Source organism: Rhinoderma darwinii, chromosome 1 (assembly GCF_050947455.1).
Source record: "Rhinoderma darwinii isolate aRhiDar2 chromosome 1, aRhiDar2.hap1, whole genome shotgun sequence".
NCBI classification, from domain to species: Eukaryota; Metazoa; Chordata; class Amphibia; order Anura; family Rhinodermatidae; genus Rhinoderma; species Rhinoderma darwinii.
In genome coordinates, this window is record NC_134687.1 from 505,792,251 (window position 1) to 505,812,794 (window position 20,544).

General features: G+C 41.9%; 1 protein-coding gene across 1 annotated transcript in view; it reads right to left on the reverse strand.

The window, feature by feature from the left end:
- SNX2 (sorting nexin 2) overlaps positions 1 to 20,544 on the reverse strand; it is a 72,063-nt gene that overhangs the window by 11,843 nt on the left and 39,676 nt on the right. The window contains exons 4-11 of the mRNA XM_075836217.1: positions 20,394 to 20,460; positions 20,114 to 20,157; positions 18,812 to 18,953; positions 17,668 to 17,746; positions 16,069 to 16,144; positions 5,035 to 5,148; positions 4,695 to 4,788; positions 2,499 to 2,704 (exon numbers count right to left, since the gene is read on the reverse strand). Of these exons, the coding sequence (XP_075692332.1) occupies positions 2,499 to 2,704; positions 4,695 to 4,788; positions 5,035 to 5,148; positions 16,069 to 16,144; positions 17,668 to 17,746; positions 18,812 to 18,953; positions 20,114 to 20,157; positions 20,394 to 20,460 (822 nt within the window). The remainder of the gene's footprint in view (positions 1 to 2,498; positions 2,705 to 4,694; positions 4,789 to 5,034; positions 5,149 to 16,068; positions 16,145 to 17,667; positions 17,747 to 18,811; positions 18,954 to 20,113; positions 20,158 to 20,393; positions 20,461 to 20,544) is intronic.

Here is a 20,544-nt window from a genome sequence, read left to right on the forward strand (position 1 = left end):
GTAAGCATTTTGACCCCGCAGATGTTTCATAGAATTTATTAGAATTGGGCAGTGAAAATAAAAACAATCCTTTTTGTTCAATAAGATGTAGCTTTAGCGCAAAATGTTTCATTTTCTCAACAAATAAAAGGAAAAAAAAAAGAACCCAACATTTGTAAAGCAATTTCTCCAGAGTACGGCAATACCCCACATGTGGTCATAAACGGCTGTTTTGGCACACGGCAGGGCTCAGAAGGGAAGGAGCGCCATTTGGAGTGCAGATTTTGCTGGATTGGTTTCTGGGCGCCTGTGGGACCAAAACAGTGGAAACCCCCCAGAAGTGACCCCATTTTGGAAACTACACCCCTCAATGCATTTACCTATGGCTTTTTTTCCATAGATATGCCAATATGTGGTGCCCAGCTTGTGCCACCATAACAAGACAGCTCTCTAATTATTATGCTGTGTTTCCCGGTTTTAGAAACACCCTACATGTGGCCCTAATATTTTGCCTGGACATTCGACAGGGCTCAGGAGTGAGAGAGTACTGCTGGTGTTTCCATTTATAATGTGGGGGTACATGTAAGCTGGGCAGAGTACATCAGGGGCATAGTCAGGTGGTATAATAATGGGGTAAAAAACAATAAAATGATCCATAGATGTGTGTTACTCCGTGACACAATCCTTTCTGCACAGGCCGGTGTCGCACTGATATATGGCGTCCTTTCTTACACCCCTTTTGGTCCACACTCCGCACCTTTGCAGTTTGGGGAATTTTGCTGGGAAGTGTTGTCCTGGTATAATACGGGCACCCTCCCCTTCCTGGTTCCCTAATTTTAGGTCCTTGATAAATCGCCTCTTGAAACAGAAGAAATGTTCCCCTCGGGCCGGCACAACTGCATATTTTTTATTTCCTGACTTATTGGAGCCATAACTCATTGTATTTTTTCATAGACGTAGTGGTATGAGGGCTTTTTTTTGCGGGATGAGCTGTAATTGTTATTGGTACCATTTTGGGGTACATGCAATTTTTTAATCACCTTTTATCCTATTTTTTGGGAGGCCAGGTAAACCAAAAACCGCAATTCTGGCATAGTTTTTTTGAGGGTTTTTTTTATACAGCGTTCACCATGCGTTATAAATTACATGTTAACTTTATTCTGCGGGTGAGTACGATTCCAGCGATTCATATTTTATAGAACTTTTTTTAGGTTTTACAACTTTTTGCACAATAAAATTAACTTTTGTAAAAATAATGTATTTTTTCTGTTGCCAAGTTGTGAGAACCATAAAACTTTTTAACTTTGTCGACAGAGCTGTATGAGGGCTTATTTTTTTGCGAGACGAGCTATAGTTTTTATAGGTAACATTTTTGGATACGTGCGACTTTTTATTCCAATATTTGTAGGGCAAAGTGACCAAAAAACAGAAACTCTGGTATAGTTCATCACGTTGTTCACCGCGTGCAATAAATATTATATTTTGATACCTCAGGTCATTACGGTCGCGGCGATACCAAATACGTATGGTTTAGTATTATTTTTCAATAATAAAGGACTTGATAAGAGAAAAAGGGCGATTATGTTTTATTTTATTACTTGAAACTTATTATGTTTTGAAACTTTTATTTTTTTCACTTTTTTTTTATACTTTTTTTTTTTTATATACTTTTTCTCAAGTCCCACTAGGGGACTTGAAGGTCCAACTGTCAGGTACATGGTTTCGCCTCCCGGCAGGGCCTAATCGGCTTCCGTAATGGCAGAGCAGGAGACCAATGTGTCTCCTGTTGCCATAGCAGCAGTCGCCAGTCCTGATTGCCGGTCAGGGCTGCCAATCTGCTAGCAACCGCTAAGACGCAGCGATCGCTGCATCGAAGGGGTTAATGGAAGGGATTGGAGCTAGTTCTGTTTCCTGCCGTTACAGGTGGATGTCAGCTGTAACATACAGCTGACTTCCACCGCTGATGACGCCGGATCAGCTCCTGAGCCGGCGGCTACGGAAGCCGATCAGGCTCCGCCGCCGGGCGGATCTTGACCGGCTTCCTTGCTAGGCAGACCGGGAGGCCAGTATTAGGCCTTAGGTTGCGATTGCAGCCACCGGAACCCCGGCAATTTCATTGCTGGGGTTCCGATGAGCTGCAAACACCTTAAATGTAGCGATCGCGTTTGAACGCTGCATTAAAGGGGTTAATGGCGGGGATCGAAGCTAATTTCGGTCCCCGCCATTACAGCCGGATGTCAGCTGTAAGATACCGCTGAGATCCGGCGATGATGGCACCGGCTCAGCTTCTGAGCCGGTGCCAAGCATTTGGATATGGCAAATTGCGGGAAGCACTAGCTTTCCATGGCGTACCCATACGGCAAGTGTCGGGAAGGGGTTAATAACAGTGGCTCACCTCACTAATGTGGTGTTCAGGTTTTACTTAGTTCGGGTCATATGGCAGATATATTCACAAGACTGCAAATGCATCATAAAAACACATGTTTTCTTTTGTAGCACAGATGGCACCATGCACCTACTTTCACAGCAGCAATGAGTCGGATATAATCACTGAGGAGTTCTGAAAACACATAAAAATCAGCAAATGCCTGCTCCTGATGTAACTGGTCTATCTTTTCTTCTACTTCTGCCAGCTGTGATAAAGCTCGGGACAGCGCAGTGTGATCTTCGGAATTACCCAGCATAGCAGCACTCTTTGCAAATGCAGCCGTGTTGGCCGACAGCTCTGTAAAAGGTGGAGAAAAAGATTTCAGACATTAAACGGAGTCTGCCGCCAGAAATGTCCGTATCAAAGTAGCAACAGGGTATTATAGATTAGGCTCACCGGATTCTAATGTGTATTACCTTTTTGTCAAGAGTGCCTCCTTTGCAGAGAAAATAGTTTATTCCGTTTATGCAAATGAGCATTTTGGAGCAACGAGGGTGTTGCTCCAAAACGCTCTGTTCTCCAGTTCAGCCCCCCCCCCCTCCCTTCTTACTTTAATTGACAGGGGCCAGGCAGTGTAATAGGCGAGCTCATGCCTGGCCCCATAGTGTCCTGAACACACGCGCGGCCCTGCTTCATAATCTGCGCATGCGCAGTAGTGCCAATCAGAACGGTGACGTAAAGATTGTACTGCGCATATCATGATTATGGCGCATGCGCAGTAGTGGCGATAAGAACGATGCAAAAAGGTTGCACTCCACATGCGCCGCCGCACGTGCATTCAGGACACTACAGGGCCAGGAGTGAACTCGCCTATTACACTGCCTGGCCTCTGTCAATGTAAGAAGGGAGGGGGGGGGGGGTTGAACTGGGTAACGACAACACAGCATTTTGGAGCAACGGTGAAGCCCTCGTTGCTCCAAAATGCTCATTTGCATAAACGGAATAAAACTATTTTCTCTGCATAGGAGGCACTCTTGACACACAGATAATACACATTAGAGTCAGGTTAGCCTGATCTAGAATACCCTGTTGCTGGTTTGATATGGACATCTGGTGACAGACTCCCTTTAAACATCTCGACATTACTACTAGATCAAGTCTAATTGTTCACACAGAAATATTAAAAAGAAGCAGTCATTGTGCTTTATACCGGATGTACACAGTGAACACGTATTCTGTGATTACTGATCATGCAATTCCCTAATAAAATGTTTAAAAGGATTTAATAAAGTTTTATCATTGTATAATTAGATAAAGTTCTAAAATTTTCTGATATACGCAATGTTTTAAAGGGGTTGTCCCACAAAACACATGAATCCACAGGATAGTGGATACGTGTGATCACTAGGGGTACGACCGCTGGGACCTCCAGCGATAAGGAGAATGGGAGACCTTAAGTCCCCCATGAGAATGGAGTGCTTGTGTGCGTGCGGGACCGACGCTCTATTCATTTCTATGGAGCTGGAGGCCCCTGATGTCCAATAGAAACGAATAGAGCGCCGGTCACGCACGCGCACAAGCGCTCCATTCTCATGGAGCACTTCGAGTGACTTTAGGTCCCCCGTTCTCCTTATCGATGCGGGTCCCAGCAGTCGGACCCCCAGCGATCACACATGTATCCCCTATCCTGTGGATAGGGGATACATGTGTTTTGTGGGACAACCCCTTTAATTCCTCACCATTTTCAAGATATTAATTTGTGGTTAGTGAATGCGAACACTCTTGTTTACATTCACAGACTGCAAACCCCTACACACCCAGTGGATACAATTGTATCTAGTCTAGGCAATGCTCTGTGAGCTAAATACATGAGCAGCAGCTGCATAGATCTCTGGTAGTTTGCTACAATGTATCAGTCTGGAGTTCAGACTGTTTAGCTCACAGAGTATTGCCTAGACTGGATACGAGAACAGGATTAACTATGGGTTTGTAATCATTGAACGAAAACACTCGTCTACATTAATAAACAGCAAACAAATATCTTGAAAACGGTGGGTAATTGAAAAAGTATATTAGAAAGTTGTAGAATGTTTTATTTATAAACCGATTAATGTTTATTTATTGGATTTTATTTTATTTTCTTACGCAGATGACTTATTTAATTTTTTTAACTCTTTGAGGACTGTTTGATGTAGACTAAAATTATTGCAATATAAATAGTCCCTTGTAATTATTATATATATATATATCTCTCTCAACTAAATGTAATGTAAACAAAAATAAATAAAAATATACATATGCTGATAAATGTACACCTAAATTCTGCTTATAAAACAGTGAGACAAACCTTTACGGTGGCAGACCAAGGCTTCAACGTTGGCGTGAAGTTTCCTAAGTTGTTGATCTAGATTCTCAAACTGCTGCTGTTTTTCTTCAAACCACTGACAGTGAAGAAAAATGAAAAGAAAAAAAAAAGACAAAAAAAGGCAATTTATCAAGGTACAAAAACTATGTTATATTAGATTTACTAGTGGCTGACAGGCTACATACAACTGTGTTGTTCAACAGACCAAAGAGAATAAAGTCAATAGGTAAATTATCTTACATTCTACATCTATGAGCTTAAAATGCGATTGTTTAACCTCCAATGGCCATCATTATACAATTCAAAAAAAATCAGCTCTTACGGCATCCGATTCATTCATCTTGATTGTCATTTTGTTGACAGCGTCTGCAGCCTTGTTTACCATCCTCAATAATCCTGCTCCACTCAACGCCTGGGTGCTAACCGCTCTCGGCAGCTGCAATTGAATGACAAATAAGGGCAAACAAACCGGTTAAAGGTTAGAGTCTTATAAGAGTATCAAAGCGCAAATAAAAAGGATGTTACATTTTCTCCACTATATTACATTCAATAGAGAGTAAACTCATTTTTTTCTGATTTACTGCCTTTCCTATCCCAGGTGGAAAACATAAAAAAGGAGAAAAATTTAATTTACTGCTTTTACATATAGATGAACAATGGTGTTTGCCAGAGGTCAATGGAAAGCGGGTCCCAAAGATAAAGCAGCTAAATAAGGCAGCCACTATAGGTGTTCCATCACTTTGTGTTAACAAGGAGAAAAGAAATGTAAAATGTGGAAAACACAAAGACCTGTTTCAAGAGCAATAACAAAAATTCAAGATAATGTAACAAATCAATGAGGAAGATATAGACTTAAAAGGGGACTGGTCAGCAGGAGTCCTACCACATTTAATTTGCTTTGTATATAGGTCATTATGCAAACTGGAGATAAACAAAGACAAAAAGTAAAAAAAAGTAAAAAAAAAAAAAAAAAAAAAGAAGAGCATTCACGGGTTCAGAACAGCCTGTGATACGATTCAACTGTGTGCATCATATATGCCGCCCATTGACACTTCTTTTCAGGATCCCTCTATAATGAAAAGCATATTTGGCTATGCTTTTAATACAATAAAATGGTATGCCAATGCATACTGGCGAGACGTAGGCCAAAAGGACCTTCTTGACATACGTCAAGCCTATTATACCCTTTAGACAGATTCTGGGTTTACGTTGGATGTCCTGGCTTTACTATTATTATTAATAATAAAAAAACTACCAGGCATTAAATGCATAGCAGGTATCTACCAAATGTATTTAATGGGGACAAATCCATTGATGATATGTCCCAGTACTAGGGAATGGAGGATATCCTGCCTTTTCTCTCCGGCAAGGAAGAGACTTGTTAGTCCTTGAAGTAAACAGGACTGTGAATATTTGCATTATCAAGTATTTGCTGTGCTGGTTAGAAAATGTTATCAGTGAATCTGAAGGACTATCTATTGGAAATCTCCAAAAGGAAACTCTAGTTTCCTTTACAAGGACAAAATGCAAAATGTACGTACGGGAAACAGCAATGGCATTTTACAACATTACAAAGTTTAAACCCACATAACTATTTTCCCATTGATATAGCCATATAGTGGCTTGTTTTTTGCGGGACGAGAATTTTTAATGGCACCATTTTTGGGTACATAGAATTTTTATCCATTTCTTTTTGAGGGGGTATGGAATAATATTTTTCCGTTTGCCACAGTATAAATAACATGTTTACTTCTTCTATGGTTCGATACAAAAACGGCAGTACTAAATTTATATCCTGTTTTTTTGTGCTTTAGTATGTTTTCACAATAAAAATTGAATTTATGAAATAAAAAATCATTTGTTTTTGCGGCATGAGTTGTAATTTAATTAGTACAATTTTGGGAGGACATGAAAACTTATTGAATAATATTTTATTAAAAATTTTTGGGGGAAAAGAAAAATCCGCCATCATATTTTTGGTATAAATATTATCCTAACCACTTCCGGACCGCCCCTGGACTATAAACATCCATGCGGTCATTAATTAACTCTCAGGAGAGGGAGAACAGTGTATAATAAAAAAATAATTATAATTATATATATCTCTACGTACACACAGATTAGATAGATAGATCCATAGACAGATGATAGATGAGAGATATGAGATAGATAGATCTAAATTGCGATTTATTTCTTGTGTTATACGAATAAAGATTATTATTATTTCTATCTACCCATCTCTTTATCTATAGCTTTCATATCATATGTATAGATGTATTGCACATTTTTAGGCTGGGGCTACACGGCGACTTTGGCTGTGACACTGGTCGCATACACAAAGATCACTATGGAACCAGCTTTGGAAAATTTGCTCTCCAAAAGCCAGTTCACGCACCATTCATTGTAAGCTCCGCCTTGCGCCCAGCGTGTAAGACATACACACATATTTGGTATTGTTAAAGACGGCAGAAGTTGCCAAATATGTATTAAGGTGCGTTTACCCAGTGGAATGCACCAGATATATATTAAAAAAAAAAAAAAATTACATACGCACATTTTTTTTATTTCCAGTTTTTCCTTTTACATTTTTTAAAAAGTAAAAGTATATATATATATATTTTTTTTATACAATATGGAAGCCCAATATGTTCTGAGAAAAACAAGACCAAATAAATGTATATTGGAAAAGTAATAGAAGAACAATTTGCTTTTAAATTGGCACATGGCTAAAACATGAAAATAGGCCTGGTCAGGAAGGGGGGTAAAGCCTCTGGTCAGGAAGTGGTTAACTTAATAGGTGCCCTATATGTTTTTTTTTTGTTTGTTTACCTACCACTTTTAACCCCTTAGTGACCACCAATACGCCTTTTCACAGCGGTCACTAAGGGGCCTTAGGCTAAGCCTCCGCCTTTTCACGGTGTCCCAGTCCAAGTCCTGCACAGGTGTCCTGTGCAGGCTGGAGCAGCGGCTCGGTTGCATGATGACAGCTGGGCTCCTGCTCCAATGGTAGTGATCGAAGTTTACCTCGATCGCGGCCGTTTAACCTGTTAAATGCTTTGGTCAATAGCGACCGTGGTATTTAACTTGTTTACAGAGGGAGGAAGCTCCCTCTGTCACCCATCGGCGGCCCGCAAATGCAATCGCAAGCTTCCGATGGGGAGTCATGGCAGCCGGGGCCTAATAAAGGCCCCCAGACCTGCCCTGGCTACATCCCTATTAGGATTTTCACTGACAGGATCAGATTTACACTGACAGGCAGTAATGCTTTGGTATACAAAAGCATTATATCTGCGGTCAAGAGATTGCATAGTGAAGTCCCCTAGTAAGGCGGGATTCACACGACCGGGTCGTTCCCGAGCCCGAGTGTCGGCCGGTAAAATCGGCCATTTTGCCCGGCCGGTTTGCATTAAGTTTTGCATCCGTGCCAGGCAGATCCGGACAGTGACATCAGCGGCAACTCCTGAAGGGGAATCCCCATGTGTTCGAGGATTCCGCTTCAGGAGTTTCCCCTGATGTCACTGCCCAGATATGGACAGAGACATCAAGCGCTCTGTCCAGGAGCGGAATCCCCGAAAACACGGGATTCCGCTCCTTCAAGGAGCTAAAAAGAGCGGCTAGCACATAGCAGAGCGGGGAGATACCTCCCCGCTCTGCTATAGTGGCGTCGCTACAGTAGTAGCAGCCGCTGCTAGCGGCGCCATCGAAGGTGTCGCCGGGCCAGGGTACTTTTAAAACAAGCAGGGGAAGGGAGCCAGCGCAGCGCTCCCTTCCACCTGCTGTACACCCCGGCCCTGCCACACAGTGTACAGCGATGCCATTCGTCAGAATGGCATCAACTCCTCCTCCTCACATGCACTCTGCGCTGTGAGGAGGAGGAGGAGAGAGAGCGCAAGCTCCGGAAAACCCGGCCATCACTCGGGACACATCCCGGTGATGGCCGTGTATTACCCGGCCCCATAGACGTCTATGGGAGCCGGGCGGCCGGGTACCCGGGCGAAGATAGAGCATGTCCTATTTTTTGACGGCCGGTTTTCCCGGCCGTCAAAAAATCAGTCGTGTGAATAGCCCCAATAGGGGTCTATTATTCCTAATGCAGCCGGGTGCCGGCCGATTTATGAACGGCCGGCACACCATGCCGTGTGAATGAGGCCTAAGACTTAGAAAATAAGTAAGGGCCTGTTCACATCACCGTTCGCTTTCCTTTCCGGGGTTCCCGTTGGGTGAACCACGCAATGGAAAGTCAACGCTGATGTAAACAGGCCCTCACTAATGTTAAATAAAAAATATTAATAAAGTTTACAGTTAAGAAAAGAAAACCATTTTTTTCCCATAAAAAGTGATTTTATTTAGTAAAAGTGTAAATAAAAGTACACATATATGGTATCGCCGTGACCGTAATGTCCAAAACAATACTTAACATGAAATTTAAACCGTAAGGTGAACGCCGTAAAAGAAACCGCAAAAAAACAAATGGCGAAATTGTTATTTTTTTCCATTGCACTCCCAAAAAAGTCATAATAAAAGCTAATCAATAAGTCCCATGTACCCCAAAACAGTACCAATCAAAACTACGTCTTGTCCCGCAAAAAACAAGCCCTCATATCACTACATTGACGGAAAAAAAAAAAAAACTACGGCTCTTGGAAAGACTATGCAAAAACAAATAATTTTAGTTCAAAAAAAGTGTTTTTATTGTGCAAAAGTCGTAAAACATAAAAATAATTATACATATGTGGTATCGTACCGAACCATAGAATAAAGGTAACATGTTATTTACGCCGCACAGTGAATGGCATGAAGTTAAAAACGCATAGAACAAGGGCGGAATTTCAGTTTTTTCTCTATCACATCCCCCCCCCCCCGGAAAAAAAAATAAGTCAGCGTATTTTTCGACTAAGACGCACCCAGGTTTTAAACAGAAAATAGAATAAATAATTTTTTAGAAAATAATTTTTTTCCTGTTTCACATTCTGAGTGCCAACATTTTTTTATATTTTTTTCATTGATTGAACGGTGTGAGGGCTTACTTTTTGCGGGACGAGCTGTAGTTTTATTGGCACCATTTTTTTATCCTTTTTTTTAATTTAATATTTTAAGCACTAAGGTGACCAAAAAACAATTGCGATGTTTTACATTTTTAAACTCACCGTGCGAGTTAAATAATCGTATAGTGTAATAGATAGAGGACGCAGCGATACCAAATTATTTTATTTTTTACATTGTGCTTTGGGAAAAATGGGAATTTTTTTTTTTTTTTGTAACTTTTAATAATTTTTTTACACTCCTGAAAATGAATCTATTTTTTATTTATTTTTTTACATTTTTTTTATTGTTATTTTTTTTTTTACACATTTTATTAGTTCCCCTTGGGGACTTGAACCAGCGGCCACTTGGCTACATGTGGAATTACTGAAACAGCGTAACTACGCTGATTCCCTAACTCCCATAGTAGTGAATGGCAGTTACGGAAGCAGCGTAGCATTCGAGCTACGTCGTTTCCTTAACTACTGTTCAGTTCTATGGGAGTTACGGAAACAGCGTAGCTCCGCGAGTTACGCTGTTTCAGTAACTCCACATGTAATCAAGTGGCCAGGAGAGCACAGAAAGCTAGATCAGGGTTTAGGGGGCCCCGTTCTAGAGATGGGTCCTGCATCTGACATTTATGACATATCCTGTGGAAATGTCAAATGTCCTTCGACAAAACCCCTATAAATGCTGCGGTCACTATGGACCACGGCATTTAACTAGTTAAAGGGGTTTGCCATAAAACACATTTATCCACTATCCACAGTATAGGGCAGGGGTGGGCAAACTTTTTGACTCGCGGGCCACAATGGGTTCTAAAATTTGACAGAGGGGCCGGGCCAGGAGCATTTGGAGGGAGTGTTTGGGCCGGATATACTAAAGCATTAAATGTAGTGTGTGCAAACCTCATAGCACAGTAAGAACACTACAACCCAATTTATTAACTGTCTTTCAAATGTGAAAAATAGCCCTTATCAGTTAATAAATTTGTCTCAAGGAATATGCAAGATATGGCATTTACATACTATTTCGCAGATACTGGGAGGAGGAAATGTAAATAGATTAAAATAACATACGCACTGTGATTTATCAAGAAAAAAGTTCTGTTGACTCTGTAAATTAGCTGCCAACCTCTGAGCAGTAGCCGCCCGTTCTTGTGTTGACTGCTTGCTAGCATAGTTTGCATGCTTCGTGGCAAAGTGACGGCTGATATTGTACTCTTTGAAAACCGAAGGGCTTAACGGTGACGTGAAACGAAGTGAAAATTAAAGTGAAATAAAGAGAAATACGCGCCACATTAACCCCTTAATGACCGGGCCATTTTGCACGTTAATGACCAAGGATTATTTTTTGTTTTTCCACGGTCGCATTCCAAGAGTCGTAACTCTTTTTTTATTCCGTCGACATAGCCGTATAAGGGTTTTTTTTTTCCGGGACGAGTTGTATTTTGTAATTGTACCATTTTTAGATGCTTATAACATATTGATTAACTTTTATTAACTTTATTTTAGGAGAGAATTGAAAATAAGCAGCTATTCCAGCATTAATTTTCACGTTATAAATTTACGCCGTTTACTATGCAGCGTAAATAACATGTTAACTTTATTCTATGGGTCGGCACGATTACAGGGATACCAAATGTGTAAAGGTTTTATATGTTTTTTCTACGTTTGCACAATAAAAACCCTTTTAGAAAAAAATTACTTGTTTTTGCATCGCCGCGTTCCAAGAGGCGTAATTTTTTTATTTTTCCGTCGATGTGGCCGTACGTGGGATTGATTTTTGCGGGACAATGTGTAGTTTTCATTAGTACTATTTTGGGGTACATAGGACTTATAGATGAACTTTTATTTTATTTTTTATGGGGGGAATGGGAGAAAAGAGAGAATTTTGCCGTTGTTTTTTTGCGTTTTCTTTGGACGCCGTTCATCCGGCGGTTTAATTAATGTGTTCATTTTATTGGTCAAGTTGTTACGATCGCGGGGATACCATATATGTGTATGTGTGATTTGTTTTGACCGTTTTATTAAATAAAACCACTTTTTGGGGCAAAAAAGTAGTTTTATTTGACTTTGACAGTAATTTTTTTTATTTTTTTTTTCACAAACTTTATTTAACGGTTTTACTTTTTTTTTTAGTCCCACCAGGGGACTTCACTATGCGATATGCCGATCGCATATATAATGCTTTGGTATACTTCGTATACCAAAGCATTATTGCCTGTCAGTGTAAAACTGACAGGCAACCTGTTAGGTCATGCCTCTGGCATCGCCTAACAGGCAGATGCTGAAGACAGACCTGGGGGTCTTTGTTAGACCCCCGGCTGTCATGGAAACCCGACGGCGACCCGCGATTTGTTTGCGGGGGCGCCGATCGGGAGACAGAGGGAGTTCCCCCCTCTGTCAAACACATTAAATGCCGCTGTCACTGTTGACAGCGGCATTTAATGGGTTAAACTGCCGGAATCGGCGCGTGCTTCGATTCCGGCAGTTGCAGCAGGAGCCAGGCTGTGTATAACAGCCGTGCTCCTGCCGCTGATCGCGTGGGTAAACTGTCAGTACCCGCGCGATCACAGGACGGATATATCCGTCCTCCTGCGCGAACTAGCAGCTGCTGAGGACGGATATATCCGTCCTTCGGCGTTAAGGGTCAACGGTCAATGTGTTTTGAGTGCGCCATCTATTGGGAAAACGTGGGCATTGCAGGGAAAGGGGAAAAAAAAGGAGGTTTTTACTATTATTTGGACAAGTTCGGCGGGCCGGATTAAAAAGCCTAACGGGCCGTATGTGGCCCGCGGGCCGTAGTTTGCCCATGTCTGGTATAGGGGCTACATGTGAGATCGCTGGGGGTCCCACTGATGGGACCCCCAGCAATAAGGAGAACAGGGGACCGAAAGTCACCCAAAGTGCTACATGAGAAGCCTGGACTTCCGGGTTCTGTGTCCGGCTTATCTATTCCGCAGCTCCATGGAGATCAATGGAGAGCCGCTCGCGCATGCGCAGAAAAATCCCATCCATCTCTATGAAGCTGCCGGACACAGAACGTGGAAGTCACAGCCTCTCATGCAGCACTCTTGGTGACTTTCAGTCCCCGTTCTCCTTACCGATCACACATGTATTCCCTATCCTGTGGATAGGGGATACATGTGTTTTATGGCACAAGCCATTTAAACTGCCAGGAACAGCGAAATTGCTGTTCCTGGCCATTATAGCAGCGTGTCAGAAGCGGACACCTGCAGTGTATGGAGCGGGCTCAGTGCGTGAGCCCGCTCCATACATCACCACCCACCAGCTCCATGATGTGCCCGCACGTCATGGGTCGGGAAGGGGTTAAGTAATGAAGCGGTCATGGGGCCCGGCGATGTCGGGTCCCTTGACTGCGGACTAGAAGACGCAGGTTACTTTAGCAAGATTTATTCTTGCTAAAAACTGCATCTTATAGAAATTATATGTACACCAAAATGGTGCCATTAAAAAGTACAACTAATCCCGCACAAAACAAGTTCTCATACAGCTATGTTGATGGAAAAAAAAAAAAAGTTATAGCTCTTTAAATGCGACTATAGAAAAACAAAAAATAAATAAATAAAAAAAATAGCTTGGTCATTAGGGCCTAAAATAGGCTTGTCACTAAGGGGTTAAACAAATACCTTTTTCATAATTTACTTTATTTTTGCTTTTGTTTTTTATTAAACATGTCACCATTTTTATTTTACCAGGGCGTTTGGGACTTGATGCTATCTATGAGGCCATGCCTCTGGCTAATAACTTTGGCGGACCCGGGGGCCATTGGTTCTGGGCACTGATAGGTAGACAGAGGCAGGGTGCTCTGTCAAGCTCAGATGCTACAGCAGCATCTAAGGGGGTTAAACAGGCAGGATCGACAGTCCGATCTGAACAGAAATCTGATCCCGATGGTTACAGCAGGAGCCCTGCTGTAGATCAAAAATGGGCTCCGGATATTGATCGCATGAGCACAGCTCCTTTGGGTATGGCATTCCCTGAAGTACATATACGCAATTATCGTCAAGGGGTTAAACATCTAATCACGCATTCGACGAATGGCTCGATTAAGTGCACGGGGAGTGATTAGATGTGCAACTGCTCATCTTTATACCGGTTTAGTAGAGCGAAAAGTCGAAGGCTGGATTCACACGAGCGTTGCGCATTCCGGATGTGAAAAACTGTCGTTATTCACGACCGAGGTGCAACCGTGCTCTGCGCTGCGGGACGCGGTATCACACAATCCCCATAGACGAGAGTCTATAGAGAGATGCGTGAAAAAATAGGACATGTCCTACTTTCTCACGGACCCTTCACACGCTCCATTGAAACAGCCGTGTGAACGGACCCATTGAATTACATAGGTCCGTGTGATGGACGTCATACGGACGCATAACACGTTAGTCTGAATAAGGCCTTAGTCTACAAACTTTTCTATAGAGTAACCAAAACCTTAACAAGCGATTTCAAAGTGATTTTTATATTACTCTATGGAGGAGAAAAGTAGCTACTGTTCTTAAAAAAATAAAAAATAAAATCACTCAGAAATGCCATTATGTAACGATTAAAAAAACAAAAGCAAAAAAAAACAAAAACAAAAACACTAACAACTCGCTTGACTGGAGCGATTTTGAAGAGATTTTCAAGCTATTCAAACCATCTCTATGGACAGCGGTTTCAGAGTATTTCTTTGTAGTGAGTGATAAAAAGTCTACGTTTAGCCCTAGACTACGGAGACAGAGAGAACATGACCTCTCTGACTAGTAAGGAGGGGTGATAACATGAAGAAAAGCTCCTGTATTACCCCGGGGGTCACTGGAGGCTGCACAAGGGGGAAAGAAGGCCAAAAAAACAGTAAAGCCATGTTCAAACCTGCGATGGTCTTTCAGTTGTTCTGCTCCGTCAGAGGAGCAGAACGAAACATCGGAAGGACAGATGGAACCGGTTGACTTGAATGAGTTCTGTCGGGTTACCGTGGTTTTACCAGATACAATAGCGCAGCATGCTGCGCTATAGTATCCGGTATTTCTGGCCGGTTCTGTGACGCAGATGTGAACAGGCCCTAACACACTTTCTTCCGGCTTTCACTTGCAGCTCCCTCTTTCCATCCTGCTCCCCTAAGCACTAGCCCTTATACTAAAGCTGCAACAATAGTTTAAAGTCATGATGTATTATAGGTCCTTGGCAGCAAAAGGATTAAGGACTGCTTTATTCTCTGTTCATCCACAATACTAAATGCAACATTGTGCTGGTTTCAGGTTACAAGAAAGCAGTGCATTGTGGGAGCAGACATTACAGTGACACAGAGATAAGCGGTTAGTCATGTCAGACAGCAGAACGGAGATAAACCAGTGCCTGGTCCAATGGCAGCCTGCTCAACACATTTAGATCGCAGCTCAGTATATCAACGACTGAGGGACACAGCGCTACTCTTCTCACCGGAGTAGTGGCGATAGCAATGGACGAGAGTGTGCCAGTTTCTGGGGAAAATTAATGTTGCCTTCTCTCACATCATCCCTTTAACCCCTTAGTGACCAGCCTATTTTAGGACTTAATAACCAAGCTATTTTTTACGTTTTTCCGTCGTCTCATTCAAAGAGCTATAACTTTTATTTTTGCGTTGACACCGCTGTATAAGGACATGTTTTTTTGTGGGACAAGTTGCAATTCTGCCACTTTTTTGCATTCTAAATTTACGCCGTCTACAGTGTGGTATAAAGAACATAACTTCATTCAGCGGGTCGTTACGATTGCGACGATACCAAATTTATATTTCCTTATGTTTTACTACTTTTACACTGTAAAAACACGTATTTATTTTTGTATCTTTTTTTATTTTTCCGCCGATGCAGCTGTGTAAGGGCTTTTTCTTTTGTTGCGGGATGACTTCTAGTTTTTATTGGTACCATTTTGGAGTACATGCAACTTTTTGATCACTTTTTAATCAACATTTTTTAAAGACAGGAATCTGATGTATCGGAGTACGGGCTCATAGAATTTCTATTGAGTCCGCCCTCCAATACATTGAATTCCGGAAAAAGCCGAACAGAAACAAAAGCGGCTGAGCGTTCACATGGGCGCTTCAGCTGCTTCGTTTTAGCAATTGGTGGGGGTCTCAGAGCTCGGACCCCCACCAATCCAAACTTCTGACATGTCCCTACGACATGTCAGAAGTTTGTTAAATGTTTAGCTACACTTTAAATAACATTTGAAAATGTATAAAGATTGAAACTGTTAAGCTGGGTTAGACATAAAAAAAATTCTGCCATATAATATACAGAAAAGGACTGCCTAGACATAATACAGAGAAATAAAAGTACAATACTAACCTCAGAACTTTCTAAGAACTGTCTAACATCTGGATCCTGCAACAGTGCGGGGTGTTTAACCGTTCTCTGAAGATATCTATTTAGAAAAGAAAAGGTTTATTAAATCCTGGCCACGTTTAGGATAAAATTGTACTTCAAATGCCAACACTATGTCCATTATCCACTTAAAGTGTAACTAAACTTTCAAAAAACTTTTGACCTGTCATATTAACATGTCAGAAGTTTTGATCGGTGGGGTCCGAGCACTGAGACCCCCAACCTATCACTAGAACGAAGTGGCCGAAGCGCACAGGCGAGCACTGTGCTGCTATGTTTATGATCGGTTTTCCTCAGAGCGGTGTATGGGCTCAATAGAAAGTCTACGAGTCAGTAGACCACTCACTCGGCTTTCCGAGAAAAGCCAAGCAGAAGCTAAGTGGCACAGCACTCGCCCGAGCGCTTCGTTTTAGCGATTGGTGGGGGTCTCAGAGCTCGGACTCCCACCGATGAAAACTTCACATATCACTAGGACACGTCAAAAGCTTTTTGAAAGTATAGGTAGACTTAAAAGGAAAATCTCCCCACGGTGCAGATTTCATGCAGTATTATGCATTTTGGACCCCCCCCCCCCCCCCCAAAAAAAAACAAAAAAAACAAACAAGGGGGAGTGTTGTCCTGGCAAGTCAAGAACTGCAACAGATCTGCACTGTGTGAACAAAGGCCCCCAGGGTTGAAATATGAGGGTGGAGTGTGCACTCCCCCCAAATTTGATTTTATAAAACCTGTCACCTCCATTTTGGCACCAAAAGCCGATTTACTAAGTGGCCCAGGAGTGGTGATACTGGGGTGCCCGAACTCACGGGGGGTGGGATTCCACATTTGCACGCACTTGTCTTTCACACCTTTATTTGCTCGGCCTGCTGGCTGAGCAATGAGGAATTTTTTATATCTGGCAAATGTCAAGGCTGTATCACAGCTCACATTTACTCATTTATAGAGGTTTTACACGGTGTTCGTCACAAGGATTTTTGGAATGTAGTATCCATTTTGGGCCTTCCCGAGGTCTAGGGGGAAGAGTCGTGTGGCCATATGGTTCAGTCTTCCCCTGCAACCCCAGCCTCCCTTCTTCTGAGAAGAGGTGCAAACCTGATGCAGGCTCCTAGGTGGATACTGGGGTGGAAGCCCAAGTGGAAGCCTTGGAGTGTCGTTGGGTCTCCCTGAGCTTCTGTGAGGGGGGGGGACCACCTGTCCTCGATCCTCTTAGTGCCTTATGGCTTGGAGGGTCAGGGAATGGTTATGCGGGGCCTCTCTCCTTTAGCAGTAGGGCTGCAATAGACCGCATCATTTGTGCACTTTTTTTGCACTTTGGGTGATAGAAAACATGACTCGGGCTTTTAAAAAACAAAACAAAAACAACTGACTCATTTGAGACTGACTAGTTGCTAGAGATAGTTTTCAGATAAATTATCAATGAAGGATTGGCAGTACACAATTCCGCTTTCTGCCATATGCAATGTATTCGTACAAGCAGAAGGAAAAAAAAAAAAAAAAGTTGGTCAAAATCTAAATTTAGAGTAAAACATACAAAAACTATAAAAAAAAAAAAAAATAAGAGGTTACCTTTCTAAAGCAGCTCTTCTCTTTTCAACAAATTCATTGGAAGAAGAGTCTTCCTTCCCCACTTTAACTTTAGTCATGCCTTTAAAATAAAAACATATATAATCTTTGTATGACCAAGCATACTGAAATCTGCATTGCTTTCCTGCTGAGGCCATCATTAATATGGTGCCGGTATTGGAGATCGCTATATATAGGCAATAGTGGAAATAAGTAGGACTTTGTATCTCATACTGCTTGCAATACCTGGCCTATTCTCGTGGTCTTCATGCTTACATCATTTCAGGTAATCTTGTCTGCCTGCATCTCTAATCTTTGTTCGCTGCTATTAGCCAAACGGCATGAGCCTTAACTTTAGCGCTTGATCACCTGTGATCGGGGCTTCAGGACCCATACAATCTGTAGTTTTCCCCTTCTACGGTCATCCTTAACTTTTAAAGGGGTTTTGCAATTTAAGACATTGACATATGGCTAGGATATGCCATTAAACCCCAATGGGTGGGGTCCAACCACTTTAGAAGCTTGCAGTAGCTGAAGGCATCGTCTATATTGGCCAGGCCACATGGCCAACAGGACGCGTAAAAGTATGGCACATTCCTAGTATTGCTCCTACTGATCTAGAGATCAGAGGGAGTCGTACTTGTCGGCCCACCGCCGATCAAACATTGATGGCATATGCAATAACTGTATAAAGTAGTGGGGGAGAAAAAGCTTGCACCAGTTTCCATTAGAAACAGATATCGGCGTCAACTTGCAGGATGAGGCATTGTTTTGGGAGAGGTGTGAAGAAAGCAGTTCTTTCCTCAGTGTGCAGCATTTTTGCCTTTCCCTCCCCCGTCCACTGCTGGAAGAAAATAAAATCTCCACTCCCCATTTGCATTGTGTAAATAAAGCGCTCAACTTCCTGCAGCTTCTTCCTTTTCCTTTCAAGTGACTGTATTGTGGAACACGCGCTGGTTAGCGGCTTTTTATAACCGAATACATTGTTTAAACTACTTATCTCTATCCCATGACAAGCCGTTTCCTGTGTCTGGGGAGAAATTATATATCTACAGAAATTCTACCTACAAATCTTCATTTTTTTTTATAAATGTTTAGGAAGTTTATTGTAAAAAAAAAACAGATTTCCCCGATTCTCCAATCTTACCTACAATACTTTTTTCTGGAGCTGGAGGCACAATATATCCAAAGTGAATGTATTTTGTTGCTAGTTTACTATGCAGCCCAAGGAAATCACTAAACCTTCTCTTCACAGAGAACTCGTTCTTGTTGAACACGGAGAGAGACGTCTGGGATAAAAAATAAAAAAACAACAAAACATAAAATTTGTCATTCAGATTTAGCCAAATCATCTTATTTATAATAATCCAGAGGCCCTGCTGGAGGTAAGATCTGTGGCGCAAATAACTTGATTTACCCAGCGTCCCCTTGCTTTAGTGTGTCAGTGCAGAATTCATAATGGGTTTACCTAAGCTATCCGATGTCACACATTAGCTGGTCTGTAAAGCAACCCTGTTCCAAACCGTGCTGCCTGACACAGCAGAACCTTAGACTGACCCCAGCTCAGACCACACGTGCTGCTATTCATACCATTAGACATACAACTAGTTGCCAGAAATGACGCACCGCACATCATTTGGATCGATACCGGACTTATGTTGTGGATAAATCTGCAGAACACTAGACAAGAGGGAGTCCGTGACAACTGACTTGCAGGACACCACACGACTCACCTGAGGCAGGCACTAATAATAAAAAATAGTCCCTCTTACATGACCACCATCACTGAGCGCTCCGATTATTGGAAGCAGGATCAGGCTACGTGTGGCAAGCTGTGCCATTTTCCTAAAGGAATAGGACTTTTCTGTGTTTTACATTTTTCTATTCTACTAAAAAAAAAATATGTCTTTAATCTGCCATTAATGGGACCTTACAGGTATCAGATTAATAGATAATCTGGATCAGATAAAGTATATAAATGCACCCTTAAAGGAGGAGTTTTCCGGGTCCCACCTCTGGGACCTGCACCTACCTCTGGAACAGGACCCCCTAAACCCCGTTCTACTGCGGTGTTCCAGCTAACGCATGCAATTCCCGACCATGAAGAAGAAAACCGCATAGCTCAGCGAGCTACGCGGTTCCCATAAAAGTGAATGGTAGTTACGGAAACCGCGCAGCATGCGGTTTCCTTCTTCATGGTCAGGAATCACATGCGTGGCCCCCGTTCTAGAGATAGGTGCGAGTCCCAGAGGGGGGACCCGCATCTACCTGACATTTATGGCATATCTTGAGAATATGCCATAAATGTCCCTGATGGGAAACCCCCTTTATAGGAAAAAAAAATCCAAAATTTAAATGTAACAATTTATAGTAGAACTTGTTTTCTAATACGAGGAGTTTTCTACTTCTGATTATTAAATCAGTAACGTGAAGACAGAACACAACTAACCTTTGTTGTAACTTTGTAGGCCATGTAAGCATTCATCCCGTCACCTACAATAAAAATAAAGTCTCATTATGTGTCACCTAAGAAGCAGTAAGTACTTTATTAAGCAGCAACCGCTCGCCCTTATTAAACTTGTGCGGTTCTCATCCGATTCATTACAAGATATTAACTATGTAAACTGCTAAGCAGGGAAAACAATGACTATGGTAACGAGGCAAGCCATATAGGATAGGACATTTCCCTAGCAGGTCATTTATTTGGAAGCTGTGACGTTAGAACTTACCGACTTTCTCAGGGTCTGACACCCCTATATCTATATCAAAGTAATCTCCATTTGCTTCTTCTTCAATCTGTATATAAAATAGAATTATATTAAGGTTTTCATGTATAAATGACAATTAAAACTATAATAATAATAGTAGTCGTCATTATAA